The sequence below is a fragment of the Apus apus genome, chromosome 10 (assembly GCF_020740795.1).
Source record: "Apus apus isolate bApuApu2 chromosome 10, bApuApu2.pri.cur, whole genome shotgun sequence".
In the NCBI taxonomy this organism is placed as follows: Eukaryota; Metazoa; Chordata; class Aves; order Apodiformes; family Apodidae; genus Apus; species Apus apus.
In genome coordinates, this window is record NC_067291.1 from 6,119,938 (window position 1) to 6,143,651 (window position 23,714).

The 23,714-nt window shown below is 36.1% G+C and overlaps 1 protein-coding gene across 9 annotated transcripts in view; it reads right to left on the bottom strand.

Annotated features, from left to right (window-relative positions):
* ENTREP2 (endosomal transmembrane epsin interactor 2) overlaps positions 1-23,714 on the bottom strand; it is a 119,111-nt gene that overhangs the window by 30,761 nt on the left and 64,636 nt on the right. For 6 of the 9 annotated variants that reach the window (XM_051628197.1, XM_051628196.1, XM_051628195.1 and 3 more), the window contains exons 3-4: positions 17,749-17,859; positions 6,717-6,848 (exon numbers count right to left, since the gene is read on the bottom strand). In XM_051628197.1, the coding sequence (XP_051484157.1) occupies positions 6,717-6,848; positions 17,749-17,847 (231 nt within the window). In that variant the 5' untranslated portion in view covers positions 17,848-17,859. The remainder of the gene's footprint in view (positions 1-6,716; positions 6,849-17,748; positions 17,860-23,714) is intronic. The other 3 variants (XM_051628199.1, XM_051628198.1, XM_051628202.1) reach the window with 1 other exon arrangement.

Consider the following 23,714-nt stretch of genomic DNA (forward strand, 5'->3'; position numbering starts at 1 on the left):
TAAAAAAAAAAAATAATAAAAAAATTACATAGCAGAAACCCAGCGCTTCCTAAGAGTTCTAACCTGTGCAACAAGATTGAACCGGCCACCCTCTTTATAACACACATTTTGCTGGGTCAATAGATTGTTTTCCTGGGGAAATGAAAAGTTCATAGTCTTTGAGGCTCTCAAGCCTTTGCACTTTTGAGAGCTCAGTCAATATGCAGGAACAGGAGTAAAATAACGATGCTGATGCACAAAAAGAACACTCTGTAATGAGTAGCCCTGAACACATGGATCCAAACATCCACACTGATCAAGGGCTAAGACCAGCTTCACTTCTGCTGTTGTGAAGATGGTTACTTTTCCCCTTGATTGACTTCAATTACAATGCTTCATTTCTTATACTACTATAACCTGAAAAGAGATAATGAGCAGTAAAGCTTTTTCACCCATGAAATTAGTGTCTGTGTACCTCTTAATCATGAATTCAAGGACAACAAATCCTTTTAACACAAATTATAACTTCAGTTGTTCTAACTGGATAGGTCTGAAAAACACTAGAGAAAATAGCTGCTTTAATTGGACAGAAGACTATCTTTGCTTACAAAGAATCAATTCTGAACCATAGGGGTGTCAAATGCAGATTGAACTGTAAATGGAGAAACAGCCTGTGCTTCCTAAAGTAGATTCAAGGCATGAAAGTACAATATAATACACCACTTCTTATGGGTCTAAAATATTTACTGTATTTTTAAGGAAGCAGTTCACAGCTGCTACTTAAGAAACACACTCAAAAAGGTCTTCTCTGACAGATACAAGTTTGCATATCTCTCATCAGCTCAGGTGTCTGTGTTAAATTTTACCCTGGATTTACGTTAGAGTCCTGAAAGACTAGGGTTCCATAAAATAACTGGAAAAGCATGCACTAACCAGATTCCAGTCATTCAAAGAGGCAGTTTCTAACCATAAGAAAAGTGAACAACCATATTCCCTTATTGCTTCAGCTAGGAAAAAAACATTTCCAAGGAAGGAAAAGTATGATCAGACTATGTCTGTTAAACAATGGTTACTTAGAACTTCGGAGTATTTGTAGCTCAACTATTCAGATTACAAAGCCCACATTGAACTGCTCTATCTTTTTATGGTACCTAGTATAGCAAATACACTCTGAGCACAGAAGATATTCTCAGTTCACTGTTAATGAACATGAAACAACTTAAGCATTTAAAAAGATGGTAAGAAAGTTACTTATTCTATACTTCATCCAACTTTAAGCAGATTATGAAGTTTATTGGGCAAATAATTCAGCAAAATTAAGTATTTTACATGTGGTCACACAGGGCATCTGAGGAAAATCTGTTCTTGTAACTCCAAAGAACATGTTAGGAGCCATCACACCCTCTGTCCTGTCATGTGAATGTATGTTCTTCTGAACGGAAAAATTTTAAACATATAGGTAGGCTTCATCATCAGGAAACTCAGTAACAATAGGATTCAAAGGAGAGGAAAGGAAAGATTCATACAGAAGACTGAAAGAACCCCAAGCTACGTAAATCTAATAATGATGTCTAGCTTACAAAATAATTAATTGAATGACTAACCTAAAAAACGTATTCACTATTTATATTGTACTTCAATTTTAGCAGCTCCAAGCCAAATATTTATACAGAAAATAGAGTGGGGAATCAGCTTTTCCCCCTGGTCTGTATAGTAACAAAAATATTCTACAGAAGCACTTTAACTAGGTAGGGAGCAATTATTTAAATATCGAATTCATAAATTAGTATACATGACTGCAGGTATTCTAGGCTGTTCAAGTAATTAAAAATATCCTACTGGATCATTACTAATCCAAAGCATCATAACATTCTCCTCTTAAATGAAAAATATCAGACAGTAAAAATACATTATTAAATAATTTTATCTTCTAAACACCTAACTTCATCCTCTCAAAATACAATCTCAAGAAGATTAGCTTTGTTGCACACGTCTTTTATATTTATAATTATATAAATATATATTATATAAAAATATATTGAGCTTGAAAAGAAGGAATAATTTCCACAGATTAGAGCCGCCAGGAAAATTCAGTCCTCAAGTTTTAATTAATATGACAAGAAAAACTAAGTTACTTAACATTTCATCTAGAAATAAACACATTCAGTGGAGGCTACTATGTCAGCAGTTTATGCTTACTCAAGAGGTAATGCTGATAAAAAAAGGCATCTCATTCATACTGGTCTCATCCTGGAAGACTTCGTTTGAAGTATAATCAGTAATATGAACCAGAGATGATAAAGTTTTATAACTAGGTCTGGGCATGTTTGTTTACATACGTGTGTGTATGTAAAAATAAGGTTTACCATCCTGCAGTTTTTCTGGTTTTACCCAAATAAAAGCCAACTTGAACAGCAATATCAGATGACTGACAGACAGTCAAGAAAGTAATACACTGCTGAGAAAACCAAGGCTAAGTTGACTGGCAGTTTTATGTAATACAGTGCTTTTAAATCTTCATCAATTTGTGAGTCTCTAAGAAATTTTCCAGTGGAGCCTCAGCTCTTTAATTAATTCAAACCTATATATAACAGGTCTCTATTCCGGTCCTCTTTCACAGTTCCATTAGTGGTCCATAAGCCCTGGCACCTTTGGCCACAAACTTCTACTTTATACATTAGAATCACTCCTCTCTGGTTTGGACAGAAGGTAAGAGCAAAATGAGCTCAAATTAAGTTCTCAGAAAGTGAAAAAAATACTCAGCTGCTTCCAAGCACAAGATAAAGTTACAAAGTGTTATTTGCACAAAAAATCCCAGTCCTGGCAAACAATTGATCTCTAGTGTTTTATCCAAGAGTTTTCTTATGTTGGACCTTTCAAGAATATAGAATACCAAGTTCTTCAAAATTCAATTAGTTGTAAGGTAAGGCACTCTACGTATTGCTAAAATAAAACCTTTTGCCATAGCTTCATGTTTCAGGTAGTATTTTTCTTTTAGAAACTTTACTCTAAGTGAAAAAGTTATCTCTTTACTGTAAGAATAATTTTCTTTACCTCAGTTCCCAATACAAAAGAACGTCTGTATAAAATATAAGTAGCAGAGGACAAATTATTTCTAATATTTCATCCCATAAAAATGATTTCTCAAAAATCATTAAATATTAAAATGGATGTCCTGAGGCAAATTTCTTTGTATAACAGTAACCCCTCATAAATCTGTAAAACCATCATTTATATTTGATTATCAACACAAAATTTCCTTAAACCAGAGTGCCTAGTGCAGTACACACACCAGCTGAGAGCAAACGTGTTTCTTTGAAGTCTGCATCTTGATTTGCATTATTGCCTGGTATGAGATATGAAGTTCAGCATATAAAGTGGCTAACACCAAGCCTAGTTTCACAGTAGTTGAATTCAATTTAAGAGTGAATTTTGCTGTTGAAAGAGACAACTCAGAAGGATGAGGCCAGCAGATGCTTCTCTTGGCATCTTGGCTATAGCCCTTCACTACATTCTTCTGAGATTCCAAATAATCATCTGCCAGTAATCCCAAAGGTAGAGTTGTGTGACAGAAGAAAGTGTAGATCTTAGTGCACTTCACTAAATGGCCTTCACTAAAAGCTCAGTGCGGATGCAGTGTAGTTTTGGACTGGATCACTGTTAAATTCAAACCACCAAACTCAGTGGCAGGAAACAACCAGATACAGAACTGCCCCTTCTGGTGGCAGCCCTGTGGAAAGCAGATTAAGTTGATGTAAGTGAAACCGCATCCTAAATCCATCACATCTGTGGCCATCAGATGTACAGAAATGAGATGATTCCTAATTAGCCTTTCTAACTCGTTTTGCTAATTTTGTATATAGAAAGGATATGCTTTTACCTTAATTTGGCTTGAATTAAGTCAGGTAACTTCCTAACGTAGAGCAGAATTGTTCTACAAGTGCAATTACTGTTAAAATCAACATAACTGAGGCACCAATATTCTTTAGCAGCACAGAATATAGACCCTGAGCATCCATAAGGAAGCCAGGAACCTTATTTTTAGGGGCAGTTTAGGAGCTATTAACTCAGGAAACCATGTAGAAAATGTATCTTCTGGTGGAAAAAAATAACCATTCAATTTCTCCATTGTAAAACAGGGTAGATGGATCAGACTTTGGTGTCTGCAAATCTTAATGGTAGTTTGTAGCAACTGTGCTATTTTTACTGGAGATGTGATGCAGGTATTGTATCTTATCAATAGAACTCTAAACTCACCAATTCACTGTCCTTGAAATGGGTGGAGCCCCCAATCATTACACAACAGTGAAATAGCTGAATATTTTTATCCATTTTACTGTAATACAATTTTGTGCTCAAATTTCAATATTCAAGTAATCATACGATGTAGTCCTTATCTCACAGATCACATTCAGTCAGCTTTTGCAATCTATATTCGTATCTATTGTGTACATATATGTGATAGTAGATATTGCAGTGGCAATTCTTGTGTCCCCATTAAAATATTTGGGTAGTTCATTCAGACTTTGAAAGGAAGAGACACATATTAATTTACAAAGGAGCATAAAGAGATCAGAACAGAGATGGCAAAAATGAATGAAAAAAAAACAACTTAGAAACTTTTGAAAGCAACCTTAAAAAAACCCCAATCATTCAATATCATGCAAGGCATGATCCCAGCACAATTTAGCATACACAAGACTTGTATCCACTGTTATTTTTCCTTGTCCTGTTTGACTGACTGGGAACAAGACCAGACAGGCAATACATGCACAATTGTTCCGTTCACAATGCAGCTCCCATAGTTGCTACCTAATGAGCTGCCATCTTTTTTTCTTATGGGCTTAGTAGGATGCTGTTCTTAAATTTGCAGCCAGGAATACAGAGCTCTCAAAGCCAAATAGAAAGCAAATGTAGAATTAAAACTGAAAAAGTTATAGGAAACTTTCTGAAGAAGTTATTTTCTGAACTATTTTCTCTTAAATGAAGAATTCTGAACATAATTAAATCTGCACTCAGACTATGCCCAGAGGAACTCCAGTGCTTAAATCAGTCCTTGCTAGTGCAAGCAGACATGTCATCAATTCCTTTTATAAATCATTGAGCTACATTTTAAAATAAATTATATTTTGTGCTTCTATTCTTATTGCTGTATCGGTTAGAAACCCTACCCTGATTTTCAGCATATGTCACTTATACTCATTTCATATGCTGACAATGTCCTCAAAGATAAACAGTTATTTTCTCTTTCATTAAAGTTTACTCTACTGACATATTTACAGTGAGCAACCATATGCTCCCTCAATCTTTTTTTTTTATAGGATCAGCAAGTCAGGTTTTTCTGTGTGACAGGTTCATGGTTTTGCATCTGTCATATTTTGAAGAATGTCTTTCTGAGAAGTTATTTTCCTGCATTACCTTCTCGTAACACATTTTGCTGAAACTGCACCACTGAATACAGACCTGAATTTAGCATTCTGAATAGCAGTTTATTATTATTATTTGACCAACAATGACAAGTTAGGCTTCTTTTCCACCTACTAAATTCTTGCTACCCAGTAGGGTTTTGCTCTTATAGTCTCCTTTATCACCCTCATTAAAACCTGGGCCAGAGCTCTTAATTTTGGGGCCATTATATTTTTTTTCTACTTCTAACTTATCCTTATTACGCAGTAATATTATTTCTTTTTTTATTTTCCTTATCAGAGTTGAAGAAAATTTAGATACTAATTTTACACCTTTTCAGGATTTTTACCTGCTCTGAACAGGCTCCAGTATCAATATAACTTAGCATTTTCAGGCCTCACATAGTCTGAATACCTAAGATACTTATCACATTGAATTTCACTATTTCATATCCATTATACTTTATTCATTATATACTTTATATTAATATTCCATTATATTCAATTAACTTTACTAAAATACATACTTTGAAATTGAGAGCTGTGGATGCAGAGATAGTTTTGTTGATCATCAAACTGAACCTAAAATGATTCAATATCTGTCTCTCAGGCTAGGGCACTTTTCTCTAACCAGTTCTTTCATGGATCCCTTACCATTTTCTGTAACTGTAACACCACTGTAACACCACATCTTATGAGTCTGGCAACAATGAAGTGATGATGTGGGCAATTACACTGGGATATAACTCACTCATAAAACATTCTTCATATTTCCTCTCAGATTTCCCTAGGTAGTGGTAAAACACAATTCTACAGAATTTAAACTTCTTATAATATTGCAGAACAATCTATAAGCATGTTTCCAGCATTATCCCAAAAGAACACTTACTATTCTAGCCCAAAGTAACTTCCATCTGAAACACTGCTAATACTTTGTGTGGGCAGTGCATCATTAAGCACTTCATTGTGTCTCTGCAACCTACCATGACACTACTAAACAACACCAACCACCACCTTTGATTCTAGCTTTCTTGAACAATAACATGAAAGATACCTGTTCTTACAGCTTCCAGCATCCGTCATAACTAATTCTAACTTGTTTCTTAAATAACCTCCAACAAAATAGCTACCTTTACAAATACAGATATTAAGTGTGTAACATAAAACCATTTTAATGCACAGAAGCATTAACTTCTGTTGACTGAAGATTATTTTTTTTTATGTAAGAGTGTACGAACACGCCAAACACCAGCTACTCCTTTCATCACATCTGGCTTGCTAAGCAATCACTAGTTAAAACTGAAATAAATGTTAATTTCTCTCTTAACACACCTTTAGGGTCAGCCTCACAACATTACACTCCTGCAGAGGGTTCAGTTTCAGCGTTTCTCCCAGGTTACTGCAGCCTGACGTTTGATGCTGCATTTCACAGCACACACAGACACCATCACTGTCGAACTTAATCTGTGGAGGGGAAAAAAAAAAGGTCAGAGAAAGTATAAATCAACAGAAACACACTTCCCAAAATTATATTTATACTTACTGTGACAGCAATGACCACTAAATGCAAAATGAAAATCTCTACGAGTAATGCCCTGAAGGAGAATACCTTCCATTGGCTAATGCAAGCTACAAAAGCAGGTAAAATACAGAAAGAGAATAGAATACCAAAGAAGAGTGTTACCTTTAATGCCTGTTTTTGAAAAAAATTTGCTTTACAGTGACAGATGAAACCAGTGTAACTCAACTAAATACACACCCATTTATACTCAACAGGGAAGGGCAAAAAATAATAGAAAAAGTGAGAAAACACGAGGCAGCCATGATCACAAACCTAACATGCTTACACATTCATTGAAATATAATTACTCAAAAAGCATGACACCTACTTGAAAAAAGGTAACACAGCATAATGAAAAAGTGGAGGAAGCAAGAGGTATATGTAATCTCATATGTATTTTTACTTTGGAAAAGGTTTGCTCTCCCTTTTCCTATGTTCAGTTTGTCTTGAATACAATAAGCATTCAATTTTTTAACATTTGAAAAAGCACTAAGCATTCTGTTCTTCAAAGGCCTGCATTAAAGCATACCTTGCTAAGAATACTGAACACTGATCATTCTCAAAAAATAAATTTAAGATACCTATGAATGATTCTAAAATAATGCCATTCAGCTCAGTGGAAATACTCATTATACTGATTCTGACTTCCTCATTAAAAAACCCAAGAACCCCACAAATAAAAAACCCAAATGCTTCCTTTTCTGCTTCCTCAAAGACAAAAACAAAGACTCTTTTAAAGCCAAAATTTAACTCTACACATATTTTTATCTAGCCTGTTCATTTGAACTGTCATTGATTTAATTTTTCTCAGTTGGGTATTTCTGTGCTTTCTCCATTCCCATTTTGCAGATTATTTAAAGGTCTAACAATGGGATACAATACCCTACTTCTCCAGGTCACTAGGTACAATTCAATTAGAATTAGTATTGAGAAAAGTAATTAGTATCACATGGGAGTACCATGAGTTTAAAAATACCAGATCCCAGGTTTCTAGACTCAATCAGCAGAAAGAATGACACTTATGAGAAACTTCCATGGCTTTTCATGTAAAGAATATAAGATTCAATGTACCATTCAGGCATACTCAATCAGTTCTGTATTTCTCCAAGAAAAAATGGAAGCCCATTAGCTGGGTGGGATCCAAATACCATGTTACTTAAAAAAAGAGAACACAAAACAAAAAAAAAATCCAACCAAACAACCAGCAAAAAAAAACCAAACACCAAAAAACCCCCCACCAAACCAGACAAATCCACAAAAAAATTCCTAATGTAAATATGCATTAACTATTTATATTTAAATCTTGGCTATGATGTTGGCAGTTTCCTTGAACAAAGATAGATAGCAGCATTCCTTGCAGAATTACCATGCACTGCTTACACACAGAATCATTCTAACAGAGCATTTTCTTCCTGCTTAAGACCTTGAAGAATGTTTAAATTGTTAATATTATCTTAGTAGTTACATATTTAAATCTATGTACTTTTACTGTTACCCCTACAAGGTTTATCTAGTACTCTCTGCTTACATGCTGCTAGTGATAAGAGCAGCAGTTGGAAGAGCAGAAATAAGAGCCAATTAAAAAACCACAATAAACTTTACCAGATGAGATGCAGATAAAAGAATGCTGGCCATATACAGTGATGAAGGCAGAATGCTTTCTCTGTGGGCTTTAATTCCTGGGATTCCAGATTGCCCTCTAGCCAGGATAATTTGTAAAAAGGCTTACAAAGAAACCTGGGAGCATAAATTATACAATTTCCCATATACTCGAAGGCAGCACTGGAAATAATTATCTATGGCAAGTCACAGAGACAGGTCATAGCGTAAGCCGTATATAGTTTGAGCACCTTTATAATAGTTGTGGGTTTTATTTCTAGTTAACATACAATTTAATTAGCAAAGCTGCTTTAACTATTTCAGTGATTTATTTATTTTTTTCAATTCCTGTAATCTTTTAATACCTTCTTTTAAAAAGTGAAAGATCTGAGCAAACCCCAACTCCATGGTTTATGATCAGATAACCTCAGCTCTTCACATCCATGAAAATACAAAGCACTAAATGCCACTGGGGAGCTCTTGCTCCTGCATCTTTCTGGAAATGGTGTCAACTGTTAGATAAATGCTACAGAGGTAGTTCAAAACTTACACTTTGAATTAGAGCTGTGTCAAATTCAGTGTCCAGAATGCTGCAGCACACCTGCTATAGCAGCACCAGACATAGAGCAAATCAATATAGAGACTTCAGCTGCTAAAAACTTTTTATAACGACAAAAGTGGACTTCAGACAAAGCTATCTGCTGCAAGATAATTTATTCTCAGATTCACGCTGCCCCTGTTCAATGAAAGACAGTCACTGACTCATGATGGGATGTATTTGACAGTTCTAATACAAAATACAGATCCCAAGTCTCCTTTCATCTCATGTAATAAATAGGTGTAATAAAAATAAGGTTAAAAAGATGATTATTTTCTTGGCCAAGATTCCCTGTCTATGAAAGATTCTCAATTAATTCAGAAAGACGTTCTACAACTTTGTACTGCCCAGTAAATCTCCCTGTAATGCAATTCTTAAAAATAGTTACAAGTTTTCACATAACACAGGGACATCTTAAAAATCACAGCATATTCAAAAACATGTAAGATTTGTACCCAATCTGAAAAACAAAACTCTATTTTCAACTTTGACATATATTTTTTGAGAGCTTTTAACAATTTGTCCCACCATGTACCTTTTCCTTCTAAAATTTGTAAAGTGACATCTTTGCTAACTATTGTGTTTGAAAAGGGGAGCAGTACTAAAGGCTGAGAATGTCACTGCATTCATGATTTTAACAATACAGCAGCTGAGAGCAGTTCTGAGCCCTTGTGCTCCAGAATGCTCCTCCCTGCCCTACTGCAGTCTGGCACTTGTGCAGACAGGATCAAGAATTCACACAGCTATCCTATGATCTAAGTGTTGTCAAAATTCACTTTTCTTATTTTGTGTGGGAGTGATTCATTTTCAGTCCAGACCAGACCTCAAAAGCCATTCACTGTGTGGCTTCATAAATACAGAAAGTGGCATAAACAACAGAGCCACAACATTACAGGGAGAAGGAGTTGGGATTACTCCTTCCAGCTGCATGTCTAATGTTTGCCAGCCTCAGACACAAGAACATCAGCAGTGGCTCCAAATCCCTGTTCTTTCTCCTCTCTCTGCTGTGTTTCAATCTCTTGTCAGTTGGCAGAGCTCAAAAACAAAGCATCATTCACTTCATCCCCTGTAACATATTCCCCACCATCAGCTTTCATGTATATATTTGTATTCCCCTTTGTGATTCTAACTCATGTTAGTAAGCCTAGTCAGTAACCACAGTATAGTTTGTGAACTTCTATATTTATAACAGTTGCATAGTATACGCTCATCCAAACCATATTTAAGATTTCAAACATCAGGCTGAGCTCCCTACATGCATAAATTGTCTTTTAAGATTATTTTGTCATGCCAAAAAGCAGTACTGTTAGTTCAAAAGTGATAAAAGCCATTAAATCTGACTTTTATGTAGCAGAGGATCAAAAAGTAAAGGATCCTGGAACAATAAAGAACACTGAAAACTTCAGACTTCTTAAAAACACATACATACACACTCCTATACTACAATTAAGTACAAAAAGTCTGTGCAGATCAGACTTTTTTCATCTGTATCAATTAATCAAACTCTGTCTGGGTATTACAGGTGTCCTAAGAAAGAAGAAATTTCTTCTGAGTGCAGGCACTTCCTTACTAAAAAGGGTAAGTCAGGGATGAAGTAACAGTGTTACTTTGCATTCTACCCTTTCCCTATTACAAAAATAAAACTTCTGGTAAAAAAAGTAATAGATTTTACTTTTTCTTCTGAAGCAGCCTTCAGGGATTGTTACAGGAAACATAAAAACTGCGTGACAAAATTTCAAAACAAAACATAACATTTAAAAAAGTTGAAAAAAAGGCAGTGAAGTGCAAGAAAGCCTCAGCAGTACCCTTATGGGAAGGAACATCAGTCAATGATCACAGCCTATGCAAAGGGAAAGAGCAGGAGGATCCACTAAGGAATGAAGTTGAATGGTAGGGAAATATCAACAGAAAAAACTGAGAAGTGTAGGAACAAAATAGAAAGGATGTATTTTTCCTGGAATTGTAAAAATTGTTTTTCAGTATGCACAGAATTGAATGGAGCTACAGCACAACGAATTTCAGTTCTGGAACTGGGCTATGCCATCCATCTCCACACGAACCTGCACTTGCTTTGCTTTTCCCTGCTTTGTCTATTCCAGCTAAACATAATTCAGGGAAAAAGGCATCTTCTTTTTTATGTTACTATAACCACAGGTCAAATTCAGCTGCACAACTGAAAAATAAATTTTAAGCAATCTTTCTATACAGAGATAGACACTATCACTACTTTTCTGAATAATAAGCAGCTGTAAATTTCTTTAAAACTAGAGCATTTTTTAAATGAGTAAGTGAATTACAGTAAGACAGGTACACCCAGTAAAGACAAATAAAGAATCAGAAATCAAGTATCACTAACAAAATTCTATCTCGCGCAGCAAATATAAGGTAAAATATACAAATTACTCTACCCACATATGTTAAGCACAATTTTTAGAGATTATTTTTTTGAGAATGAAATTTCTAAGACAGAAAAGTTGTTTCTTTCACACACATTAAGGAACAGCTTGAGTGTGCAACTGTTCTGTACATAACCTACTCTCACTGACTTAATGCATTATTCTTGAGGTTTGGGCTGCAGGATCTACAACTAATAGTGAAAAAAATCCAATTAAATTTTCATAACAGGCCATTAAAGCTATGGGCGCTTTTTTTTTTTAATCAGTGCTGTATATTGCTAAGTTGCAGGATAAAGAGCACAAATACTAAATTCACAAATTAAACATTCAAAATGCTAACATATGGTGAGCACATTGTTCACATTCACACAAAAATATATATTACAGAATCTACAATAAATCCACAGTGTTTAAAGCAAAGTAACACCCTTTTATCTCATTCTTTTTATTAAAACAACTATTCTACATGTGAAACGCTTCTGGTTTTAAACTCCACAATACAGTAGCTACTGTTATCACTTTTAAAACCTTCCTTTCAGCATACGTAAGGTTTGACAAAAATATTACAAGTAAAACAGAATTTATTTTGAATTTAACTTTTGTACTGTGTTGTGCTTGGAAATTTCCTAGTGTATTTTTGTCTGGCACAGTTAGATGGGTTGTTAAATACATCTCAAACTGCATGTCTACAAAAGCTGGAGTTTGAAGCTAGAACAGTAGCACCATAAAGTAAATTTGTATCCTAGAGAATAAATTTTTATCCTAGAAGGCAATAAAAGGATTTAGAGCTCTCTGATAATGTACACACAGTCAAATACTGCAGGACTGCACAGATCTCCAACACTAAAGTGAGCCATCGAAGGAATTCACATGGAATACAAGTTCAGAACGAGTTGTTAAGAAACATTTTTTTTTCCTTTTTGAGTGAAAATAGTAACAAAATAATATATTAAACACAATACATTACCAAATTCTGAGTCAAATCCTGTGCTTAATCATAGAACAGTGTTGTTCACTACAATGTATCTGCCCCAGAGGGTGGTCTACAAGAACACAACTCTAAGATTTCTTATCTATGAGCAGTACGACATGACAATATAAGGAATTCATATGCAAGTGAATCACTGAAATCAGATTTTGAGTAAGGAAAATCTTAGAAGTAAGGTCTGGGCAGAAGAAACTTTTTTTTAAACAATCATGATGTGATAAAGACTCACTATGAAATCAAGTTGCCCTCATCTAGTGCAATACACTGTGGCAAAGCTACTTAGTATTTCATCATGGTCTGAAAACTGAAACTAGCAGTTTGAACAATTGTTTTATCTTCTTTTGCCAGCTCAGTGTTTTGTTAGTCCAGGGGGAAATTTGCATGTGCCATCTCTAGTAGGCTCAAGTAAATAAAAATGAAACATAATAGTTGCCTTTTAATTTACTAGCCACATACAGTGGGCTTTGGAAAAAATAATAATAATTAAAAAACTATTAACAAGATTCTTGCTTAAGTAAAAATCTTCCACTAACCTGGAGAAACAAGCAGAGGTTGCCTTTGAATTCTGCAAAGCCTGCTTCCACCTGCTAACCCTCTGACTGCAAGACTACAGAGGGCAAGACAAAGGAGGGAAGAAGGGGGGAAAATACACATTGTGTCCAAAGAAGGCCAATAAATCTGGTGAAGAGTCTGGAGAGCAAGTCTTAAGAGGAGCAGTTGAAAGAACTGGGGTTGTTTAGCTTGGAAAAAAGGAAGCTGAAGGGAAAACTTACTGTCCTCTACAACTACCTGAAAGGAGATTGTAGCAAGGTTGGAACTGGTCTCTTCTCCCAAGTAACAAGCCATAGAGCAGAGGAAATGGCATCAAGCTGCACCAGAGAAGGTTTAGACTGGATATTAGGAAATATTTCTACACCAAGAGGGTTGTCAAGGATTGGAACAGGCTGCCCAGGGAAGTGGTTGAGGCACCATCCCTGGAGGTATGTAGATGGGGTGCCTGGAGATATGGTTTTAGTGGTTGACTTGGCAGTGCTGGGTTAATGGTTGGACTCGATTACTTTAAAGGTCTTTTCCAACAGAAATGATTCTGTGATCTTACAGTTAAAGAACTCAAGGCTACTTTAAAGTTCAGATCAAATGCAGTCCCATGAAAATCACTGGATCCAAGATGTTTTGAAACAACATTAAATTTCTAATAGTAAAAAAACTCAAATAACCAAAACAATTTTTTCAAAAAGCCAAAGGGGAAACAAAACAAAACCAACAAAAAGTAACTGTTCCTGAATCAGCTTTTTTCTTCTAAATTTCACCGTATCCAAAATGAGTAGATTTCTTTTAATTTTAATTAATGATCTCAGAATTTAACTGCACAGCTTAGTCACTCTGCTTACTTCTGCAGCAGTATTTTTCCTGTTAGAGGGGAGAGGTGATTCTAATCAAAACTGAAAAGATATGGGGTTCATAATCAGAAAAGAGGTCACTGAACAGAACATTTAAAAAGACTAAAAACACTTTCTGTTGACTAAGGTCTTTTTCTTCATAGTGAACACCTAACCATCAGCTGGAGCCAGTGCCTTCTTTGTCTATGGATGTGCTAATTAAGCAAAAATTTGCTTATTTCAACTTTCTGTCCCTGCAATGTCACTTTGGTGATTCTCATTAACTTGATTTTCTTCCTTTTGTCCTACACCTCTACTATAGCTTGTATCAGGAGAAATTAAAATGATTCCTTTAATTTCTTTCAATCTTTCTGCTTGGTGCAAAGGCCTGCGAGGAACCTTAACACAAACACCATATCACAATAATATCCCAAAACAGAGATCACATATGGCTGGCTGGTATTATTAAATGATAAATGCTGCCTATATATTTAAACATAGACTCCAACAAGCACATACATCATCACAGTTAACAGTAGTCAGAGTAAGCAACTAAATTGCAGGCATAGGGATTTTTCAGCAGGCTTTGCTGAGTAGCTGTTTGCTAATGGCTGCCTAAAAGGAACTAGAACAGCAGACACACATACACAGCAAGACCCATGCATGCTCTAAGCTGCAACAGCACCCATGGCTCTGCTCTTACTACGTGCATTCCTCTCCACCTGGGAGAAGATTTGCTGTTTAAATTCTATTCACAGAGCTTACTCGACATCTGTCAGTAATGACACTGGTTTCTGCTGAGATGCACACACAAGTACAAATAGCTCTCTTCAGCCATATATACATACATACTTTTTTTCCCCATTTATTATTATTATAGTCAATTAAATGTCAAAACCAGTAAGTATTTAAGAATATGTTGGATCTGAAGTAATTAATGCGTCAATCAGTACAGATATTCATGGGGATTTTGCCAACAAATCAAATTAAGAGCTATTGTGCAAGGAAGAGGTAAATTTATGTTTCCAAAATTCCAGCGTTTCTTCCTCTTTTTCTGTAGAGCTTTGATACCATCCTATGTGAGAGATGTGGCAAGATGGCATTGCTGGAGAATATGGAACACCACATATCAGCCAGCAGAGCACAGTGTCTAGAAATAAGCCTCAGGTACTCGTTACAGTGATGATCCAGGTCAAAATACTGTGTTTTAAAATTACAGAAGATAGGCCACATAATATAGTTATATAGTTGCATTATACAGCTAGGAAAACATTTGTTTTGAGACTATTTATTCTTTCTTCCATGCAGACATGAAGCTGTTTTGTAAGTCTTCATGGGAAGTTCTAATTTTAATACAGTCCATCAAAATAACTTCTAAATGGTCCTAATATCAAAGCAAGGATCTCAAAACAAATCAGTAAGACTCATTTCAAAGATCTTCCACAAAAAATACCTACAATATTTTTTTCATGAAAAAAACCACAACAAAACCCACAATAAAAAACCCCATTTTTCCATAGCACCCCAAAATAAAGCATACACCTTACAAAAACTCCAAGTTCTACTAATTTTCCAGCTCTGCAGCACACTTTTAACTCCCCATCAAAATGAGAGCCAGGAACTTCATCAAGAGTTTCCCAGATAAATATTTTACAGGAAAAATCCTCCCTTCCTTTCTTTGGGTACTGCTGGTTTTCCACTAACAGCTATCTGGCTCTGTCCATCTGCTTCTCTAACACCTTTACCACAATCACATCAGGAAATCACAAACACTGTAGAAAGCTTAGTGAATATCTGAGGTTTTCGAGACTACCTAACTGATGGAGCTGCAGACACACCCCTCTGAAACAGGAGGGATGAAAGGAAAACAAAACACAGGCTTACAGGCTGACTAAACAAAGTGAAGGCATGCAACAGGTCACACTCAAATGGTTTCCTGTTCTTTGTTTTTCACGGGCCCTTTTGAAATATTTGCTGAAACATTTTATATTATTTTAACTTAGTTTTATTAAATATATTGTGTGCAAACGGAAGCCTGAAGAGTTTTACTGGACAAAAACCTTAGATATCAAAGCAGGAAAACAATGGCTTAATAGCAGAGGTGCACAAGCATTTTGTGGAGTCATCTTTTGGCATTAGAAAGAAAAATGTATTCAAGTAAGTGTCTGGGGATGTGTATGTGCACATATTCCTCATACTTAAAGAATCCTATAAGTGCATACTCATACAGTTTAAATAGTTTAATTGGTTTACCGACATCCAGATTATACTAAAAGAGCACTGATGCATACCCATAAACACTGTCCATTCTATTTGTCAGTCTTACAATTAAATGACATTAGTTTCCTGAATGTATTGGAGGCAGGAAATAGTGGTTTTATTATTTACTTTATATCAGAGATTTCAGAAATGAGTTTAGTTCTGGAGACACCTTCATTAGTTTATGTCAGAAAATACCACAGAATTACACAGAATTTTCTGAGTTGGAAAGGACTTTAAAGATCATTGAGTTCCAACTCCCCTGCATGGGCAGGGACACCTTCCACTAGAACAGGCTGCTCAGAGCCCCATCCAACCTGCCCTTGAACACCTCCAGGGATGGAGTCCCCTCAACATCTTTGGGCAGCCTGTTCCAGAGTCTCACCACCCTTACACTTAAGATTTTACGCCTGATCTCTAACATGAATCTCTCTTCTTTCATCTTAAAACCATTACCCCTCACTGCAAGGCCCTGTAAAAACACCCTCCTCAGCTTTCCTGTAGGCTCCCTTCAGGTACTGAAAGGCCACTACGAGGTCCCCCCAGAGCCTTCTCTTTTTCTGACTGGACACCCCCAACTCCCTCAGCCGGTCCTCCAGCCCTCAGATCATTTTCATGACCCTTCTTTGGACACATTTCAACAGGTCCACATCTTTCTCGTGCTCAGGGCACCAGAGCTCATCACAGTATTCTAGGTGATGTCTCACCAGGGCAGAGCAGAGGGGCTGAATCACTCTTGGCCACACTTCTTCTGATACAACCCTCTATAGAGGTGGCCTTCTGGGCTGCAACTGCACATTGGTGGCTCATGTCCAGCTTTTGACCCATTAGTACCCTCAGGGCCTTTTCCACAGGGCTGCTCTCAAGTGCGACCTCCCCCAGCCTGTATTCATATCTTGGGTTACCTCGGCCCAGGTGCAGGACCCACCACTTGGCCTTGTTGAACCTTATGAGGTTCACTTTGGCCCACTTCTCCAGCTTGTCCAGGTCCCTCTGGATGGCATCCTATCCCCCTGGCATATCAGAGTTCAATATATCAAATATATCAGAGTTCAATGTACATGTGCCTTTTTTCCTGAGATAAAATACAAAGACTTGAGGTACACTGCAGCTTTTAACAATTGAGAGCATGTCACATCATGATGTTTTTTATTATTCTGTATTTTATTTAAGTAACGTACCTTTGCTTAACATACACATACCAAAATATTACTATCAGCACATATGTGAAATACACTGGCTGTATAAGGAGCTATTGGATGAAATACTGATACTGATGACTTCACTTGGTAATCACTGCATTGCTTTGATGTGGCCTGTATTCCACCTATTCTGTTTAAGCATCATTCATACCATGAGACTAAGAAGCAAGGATTTCTAAAATCATAGCTTGCTTCTTGAGGTGACAAAACACTGTATATACATTAGCACTTCTCAACTTTTCCCACAACACATTTTTTCATGTTGTAAGGCTCTGTTAAACACATACTGTTTTCAACATTAAAGGAATATGCATATAAAAACCAAATAAATGAAAAATAAAATCCATTACCCTTTATAACTGACTTGTTTTATATTACTCACCAACTGACAACCTTCCAGGGACTTAACCAGCTGAGCATTCTGACAAGAGAGGATGGAGCCAGCTAAGTTCAGCATTACACACACTGCAGACAGCAGCATAAAAAAGGTTATCTGGGAAAAAAAAAAACAAAGAGCCTATTATTATTCACTGCACGAGGCAAGCAAGGAAAAAAAATAATTTAGACATTCAAGAACTTCCAGCCTGTCACACAATATTGCTATCATGTAAGAGTGGGCAACTAGATAATCTGTGTCTCTATATTGTTACATATGCAGAGAAACACAGAGTTTGAGAAGACATCTTCTTATGCAATAGGAGAAAAACGTAATAACCAGAGAACTTCAAATTCCATTACAATAATAATTCAGTATCATCACATTCTTAAAAAAAGTTAAAACTGCTCGTAAAACACACAGCTAGGGACTCCTGACTGCAAAATTAATACTCGCAAAGATATGGCCCTCACAGTGTCCGAATGTAACTATCAGTTAAATATTTAATTAAATGCAACATATAAGCTAAAGAAAAACTATCAGACATTATTAAATTTCTATAACCAAGAAACACTCAAAAAATGCCCATGCTAACAGTAGGTATATCAAAGCATTATGTACCAACACACTCCTCTATATTGCTACATGATTTTCTCAGTTAATACTACTACTATCTTGAAAATTCTGCTTACGAATTTTAGAAATAAACTTGCCAAATTTGAAATTGTAATAATTTAGTGTGCACATTGGAAATACTAACTCCCATGCAGATAATATTTTCCTGATAACCAATGCCAGAAGAGATGTTTCACAACTGTAGGCGTGAAGTTCAGATAAAAAAATGGTTAAAATAGCTTAACAGGTTCCGTGATGTCATTATGAGCCATCTCAAAAAATACTTCCTTTGTTCTTAAAACTTGCCATTTCATTTGATGCCACCTTTTCCTAAGAAAAAATATAAATAATTATGCCCCATTTTTGAGGCCAGTAATGCCTTTTGGAGAATTGAATCTGTCTTATTTGAGACAATCATCCCACCTATCACTATTCCTGTCACCTTTCTCTTGTGCTTTTCCAGGGAGGCAACTGGACCTACACTCAGTCTTCCATACAGAACCTGATTCGTGGATTAGAGAGCCAAGGGGTCATCAAGCAAGGCTCACTTGCCTTTCTGCAGTCCAAAATGTCCAGTGCGGAAGCCTGACAGAGAGTAGAGATTAACTATTGACTACTAAGGTTACACCACCAAGGAGCGCTGCTGGGCCTGACATGCTGCAACTTCAGTATGAAGTGGAGTCCAAGGCAGCAAAATGGTGTGCCACGGTTGACATTGCTAATGCATTTTTGTCCATTCCCTTAGCAGCACAATGCAGGTCCTAGTTTGCTTTCACCTGGGGGAACATCCAATACACCTGGAATCATCTGCCATGGACTGATCCAGACTATACTAGAGAAGGGTGGAGCTCCAGATCATCTTCAGTATGTTGACAATATCATTGTATGGGGCAACACAGCAGAAGTCATCTTCAAAAAACGCAAGAAGATAATGCACCTTCTATTGGAAGCTGGGTTTGCCATTAAGAGAAATAAGGTCAAGGGACATGTCCAAGGGATACAGTTCTTGGGAATTAAATGGCAAGATGGACGCCACCATATCCCTACGGACATAGTGAATAAGGTAACAGCTATGTCTCCACCTACCAGTAAGAGACCCTCTTTGAATGTTGCAGGTTTCTGGAGGATGCATATTGCATTATACAGTGAAACTGTGAAGCCTCTCTTATAAAGTAACTCAGAAAATAGTTTAATGTGGGCCCGAAACAAGTACAGACATTTGAGCAGATAAAACAAGAAATTGTCCAAGCTATGGAGCTAGGACCTGTCCAAATAGAACCAGGGATAAAGAACATGATCTACACTGCACTTGGGTCTTACCTGGAGCCTCTGGCAGAAAGCACAAGGGCAGACTTGAGGTCATCCCCTAGAATTCTGGATTTGGGGTAACAGAGGCTCAGAGACCAATTACACCCCACACAGAAAGAGATATTAGCCACCTACAAAAGAGTTCAAGCTGCTTCAGAAGTACTTGGCACTGGTTCCTGTATGAATCAAGACTTTTTGTACCAGAATAGAGAAATCAAGAGCTCCTTCTGATTTCTGCAGGGCCAGCCCTCTGAGCTTGAGCTCAGTGAGCTTCAAAAGTTTCTTCTGGCAATGTGTTGAATCTTGCTGTTCTGCTTCTTATGGGCAAACACCCATTTCTTTCGCTGACTAAAGCAGAAGTAGAGCATTTTGCTGCTACAAAGCCCCATAAAGTGTTTGAAGAAAACGTTTCAAAGATGAATAATCCGTTCCAAAATGAGCCATCTTCCCAGAAATAATTTGCACTTTCACTTTAAACTGAATGTCAAAATATGACACGACCTCACACCAAGCGCAACTGTGTGAAAGCTGACTCACTGAAAACTTTAGCTGTAAGCAATTATATCAAATACGTAGCATCCCTACATTTTCAGTTCCTGATACCAAGGGGGTGACATACCTTTATGACTGGTATGTGGAAAAAAACAAGTAAATGCATAAGGCAAAATAACTACTGTATATCAATAAATCAGAAGCACAGTAAAAAGGAACAGCACATATTAAATATGGTTTGAAGAGCAACTTACTACGACAAGGAGGAAGAAGTCTCTATATGCAAAGCAATTAAAGTCATAGAACCACAGAATGGTTTGGGTTGGTTCCAACCCTCCTGCATGGGCTGGGACACGTCCCACTAGACGAGGCTGCACAAGCCCCATCCAACCTGGCCTTGAACACTTCCAGGGATGGGGCAGCCACAGCTTCTCTGGGCTCCTTCAGAAGTCCTTTTTGGTCCTCCAAAAGTGATGTAACTGTTGCATCAGATGAAACCATATTTATAAAAGCAAGTTTTTATTGAATTCCTCACACTTTTCATTTGGAGATATATACAAAACAAGATTTTATTTTCATTGCTGGCATTTTAAACGTTACTTGGTTTGGGAGTCAATACACTAACACTTAGAAAATGTTACCTCCTGTGTTGATGAAACATTACCTAACACTACTGTGCAGAGTACTTTGAGGAACATGGGGAACTGACATGTTAAGCTTGCTTTGGCAAACCTGCCAATCCTCTGTACTTGTAATACTGCAAATATGTGGTTTTTTCCTGTTAATTCCTGTCCTGTAGTTCTCTGAAAGGTCATCAAGTCATTCTTGAATGAACTTTTATTTTTTTACATTATTGAAATATTTTGTGAAATGCATTTAACCACTGTAGTATGACATCAGACACTACAGACTTTTTCCAACCACATTAAATATTTATGCACATATTTAAATTGGTTTAAAATATATGCATTTTAATACACACATTTATCATTTGTGAAGCAGCAAGAATAGCCAGAGGGAAATGTGCTTGTCTCTGTAAACTACTGTATAAGTAGATTAAAAACTTGCAGCATGGCATTTTGCTCACAAAGCTTTGGCTTACATGGCCTTCACATAGTAACATTTATTATTTTTTTATTCTACTGGATTGGTCGTTTCCACGACAGACATGCAGAAGGACACAAGCAGAAGCAACACTGAAAATTTATGAGCATCAAGCACTATGAAGCAGTGAGATCAGCAACTGTGCCACTACTAAGTCAATGCAAGATTATCTGGGATACAGCTACAATCTACCTGTTGGATCAGCCAAATGCTGAATTTATTATAAAGATTTCTGACTTTTCTGTGAAGTCAGCTTCTCCACAATACACACATGTTCATATTCTTTCCCTGCAATGGAGACAAGCAGTTCATCTCACCTCACCAAGAGATAAATAACATTCTTAGGGCCAACAGTGAGCTCACAGGAAACCTGCACAAGTACCTTAAACATGGTACATTCATACCTTATTTCAGACTAACAGTTTCTCTTGCCTATTTCACTGAATAATCTCACCCCTAATAATAAGTATGATGAATTTTTAAGATATATTTACTGAGTAACAGATAATGGTCTCTACATACACATCCTCTTCCAATGGTCCTATCAAAAGCTTTGCAGAACCTCCAAAATACATCAACATATAACCCTACAAATAGAGGATTACTTCTCATTAAATAAAATAGTAGTAATGACAATGCTGTTGCTATCATTAAAATAATTTCAATTATTAGTATTATTTTTATCTTAATTATTTACTTGATATGTTTATATTTCAATATATCTGATCCAATTGTTTTCTGTATTCTCAAATAATTCATCATGTTCTGAATAAACACACTCAAATATTGCCTGCTTAAAATTCATTTAACTACAGATTACAGAATTGAATAGGCAACTCACACATAATCTTAAAATTAGTTCCAATTAAAAAATGTATTACACAGAAATGGGAATCAAACTGACACTATCAACAAATGGTTTACAAGTGCATGAGAAACAACAAAATTTAGCTTCCCATTACTTGTCTCATAACAGAGATACTCCATGATTCAATTCTATCTCACCCAAATTTTTTTCTTTGCCAAGAAGAGACTGATAATAATAAAAAAAAAATCAGTATGTTAGGTCTGTTTGATTGAGCATTCCATGTCCTTTACCTAAATTAAAATAAAGGTTTGAACAAAAATATTTTCTCTAGGTCTACAGCAATCTTTAATATTAAGCAGGAAGAAATATTCCCTGATGTGTGGCACAGCATCAGCTTAAAATTTTAAGATTTTCATGTTATGAACTATAAATGATACTGGTTTATCCTAAAATATTTTAAATTATTCCAGATATTATTAAATTAAATTGCATTACCTCCAGATAAAATTTCTTTTGACTAGATCTAACGAGAATATAACTTTTTAAGGAGAAGCTGAAATGCTGGTATAAATATTAAAATACATTCAGCTACTCCTAACTTCAAAGCTAAATATTTCAGATGAAGCTTCTAAAATGAAACTTGGTGTACATTATTTTATTGACCGTATTACAATTCTATTAACTTCTTTTCATCAAAAGAGATTCTGTAATTTGGTTAATTTAATACCAATTGCTAGGTTCTATCTTAATTCCTGTACTTCTTTATAAAAATTTTTGGTGGAAAACCTAACTAAAACTTCAAAAATTTAGTCACTTCAGATTATAATAAAAGCTTTCTAGAATAATCTAGCAAATCACATCCTCAAGATAACAATCTAGCAGCTGTTGACAGGAGCCTGGTGCACAACAGAAAGAGGCACTGTTTGTTTCCAACAGGATTTGCATCCCAAAGAACAACAGCTATTTAAAGACTAGAAGTAGTAATTTACAGTTTATTTTAAATTTTTTAGGGAAGTGTAACAGGCAGCCTGACTTAGTAATAAAGCCCTTGTGCTCTCAGCTCAGAAACATGAATTAAGTAGATATTTGTCAAAACTCGGTAACTTTGGCATCTATTCATTTTCTGCTGTTTTGATCCTACTTAACACTTTTAACATCTATACCTTTCTGAAGTCCATTAGAAAGAACAAGGAGTAATTCTAGGGAGCTTGGTAACCAAAGCATTTTTCCTCTGAAGCATAAAAAAAAGCTACTATACAGGATCTTACAGCTTGTGGAATACTTGAGCTGTAATTTGAAAATTAAGCACTGGATAACAAGTCCTATCTGAAAATGAAAAGCTTAGTCAAAATATAATTTTATTAGTTGCTCTGCTGGTTGTATCATCTCCCTACCACTCAATTAAATGAAACAGCCAGCTAAGTAACTAACTAGAAATTAATGGGTTTTTTTTAAATGTTTGAGTAGTCTAGTAACTTTAGAGCAAATCTACCTAAGACTGAATTTATAATTCCATAGTAAGTGCATTAATATGGCCCTCCATATATACAATATATTACTTTTTGCAAGTGTCACATTGCTGGAAGGATTCACCTCCATGGAACTATTGGTGAAATGCTACTCCATATAAATTAACCTTCCATAA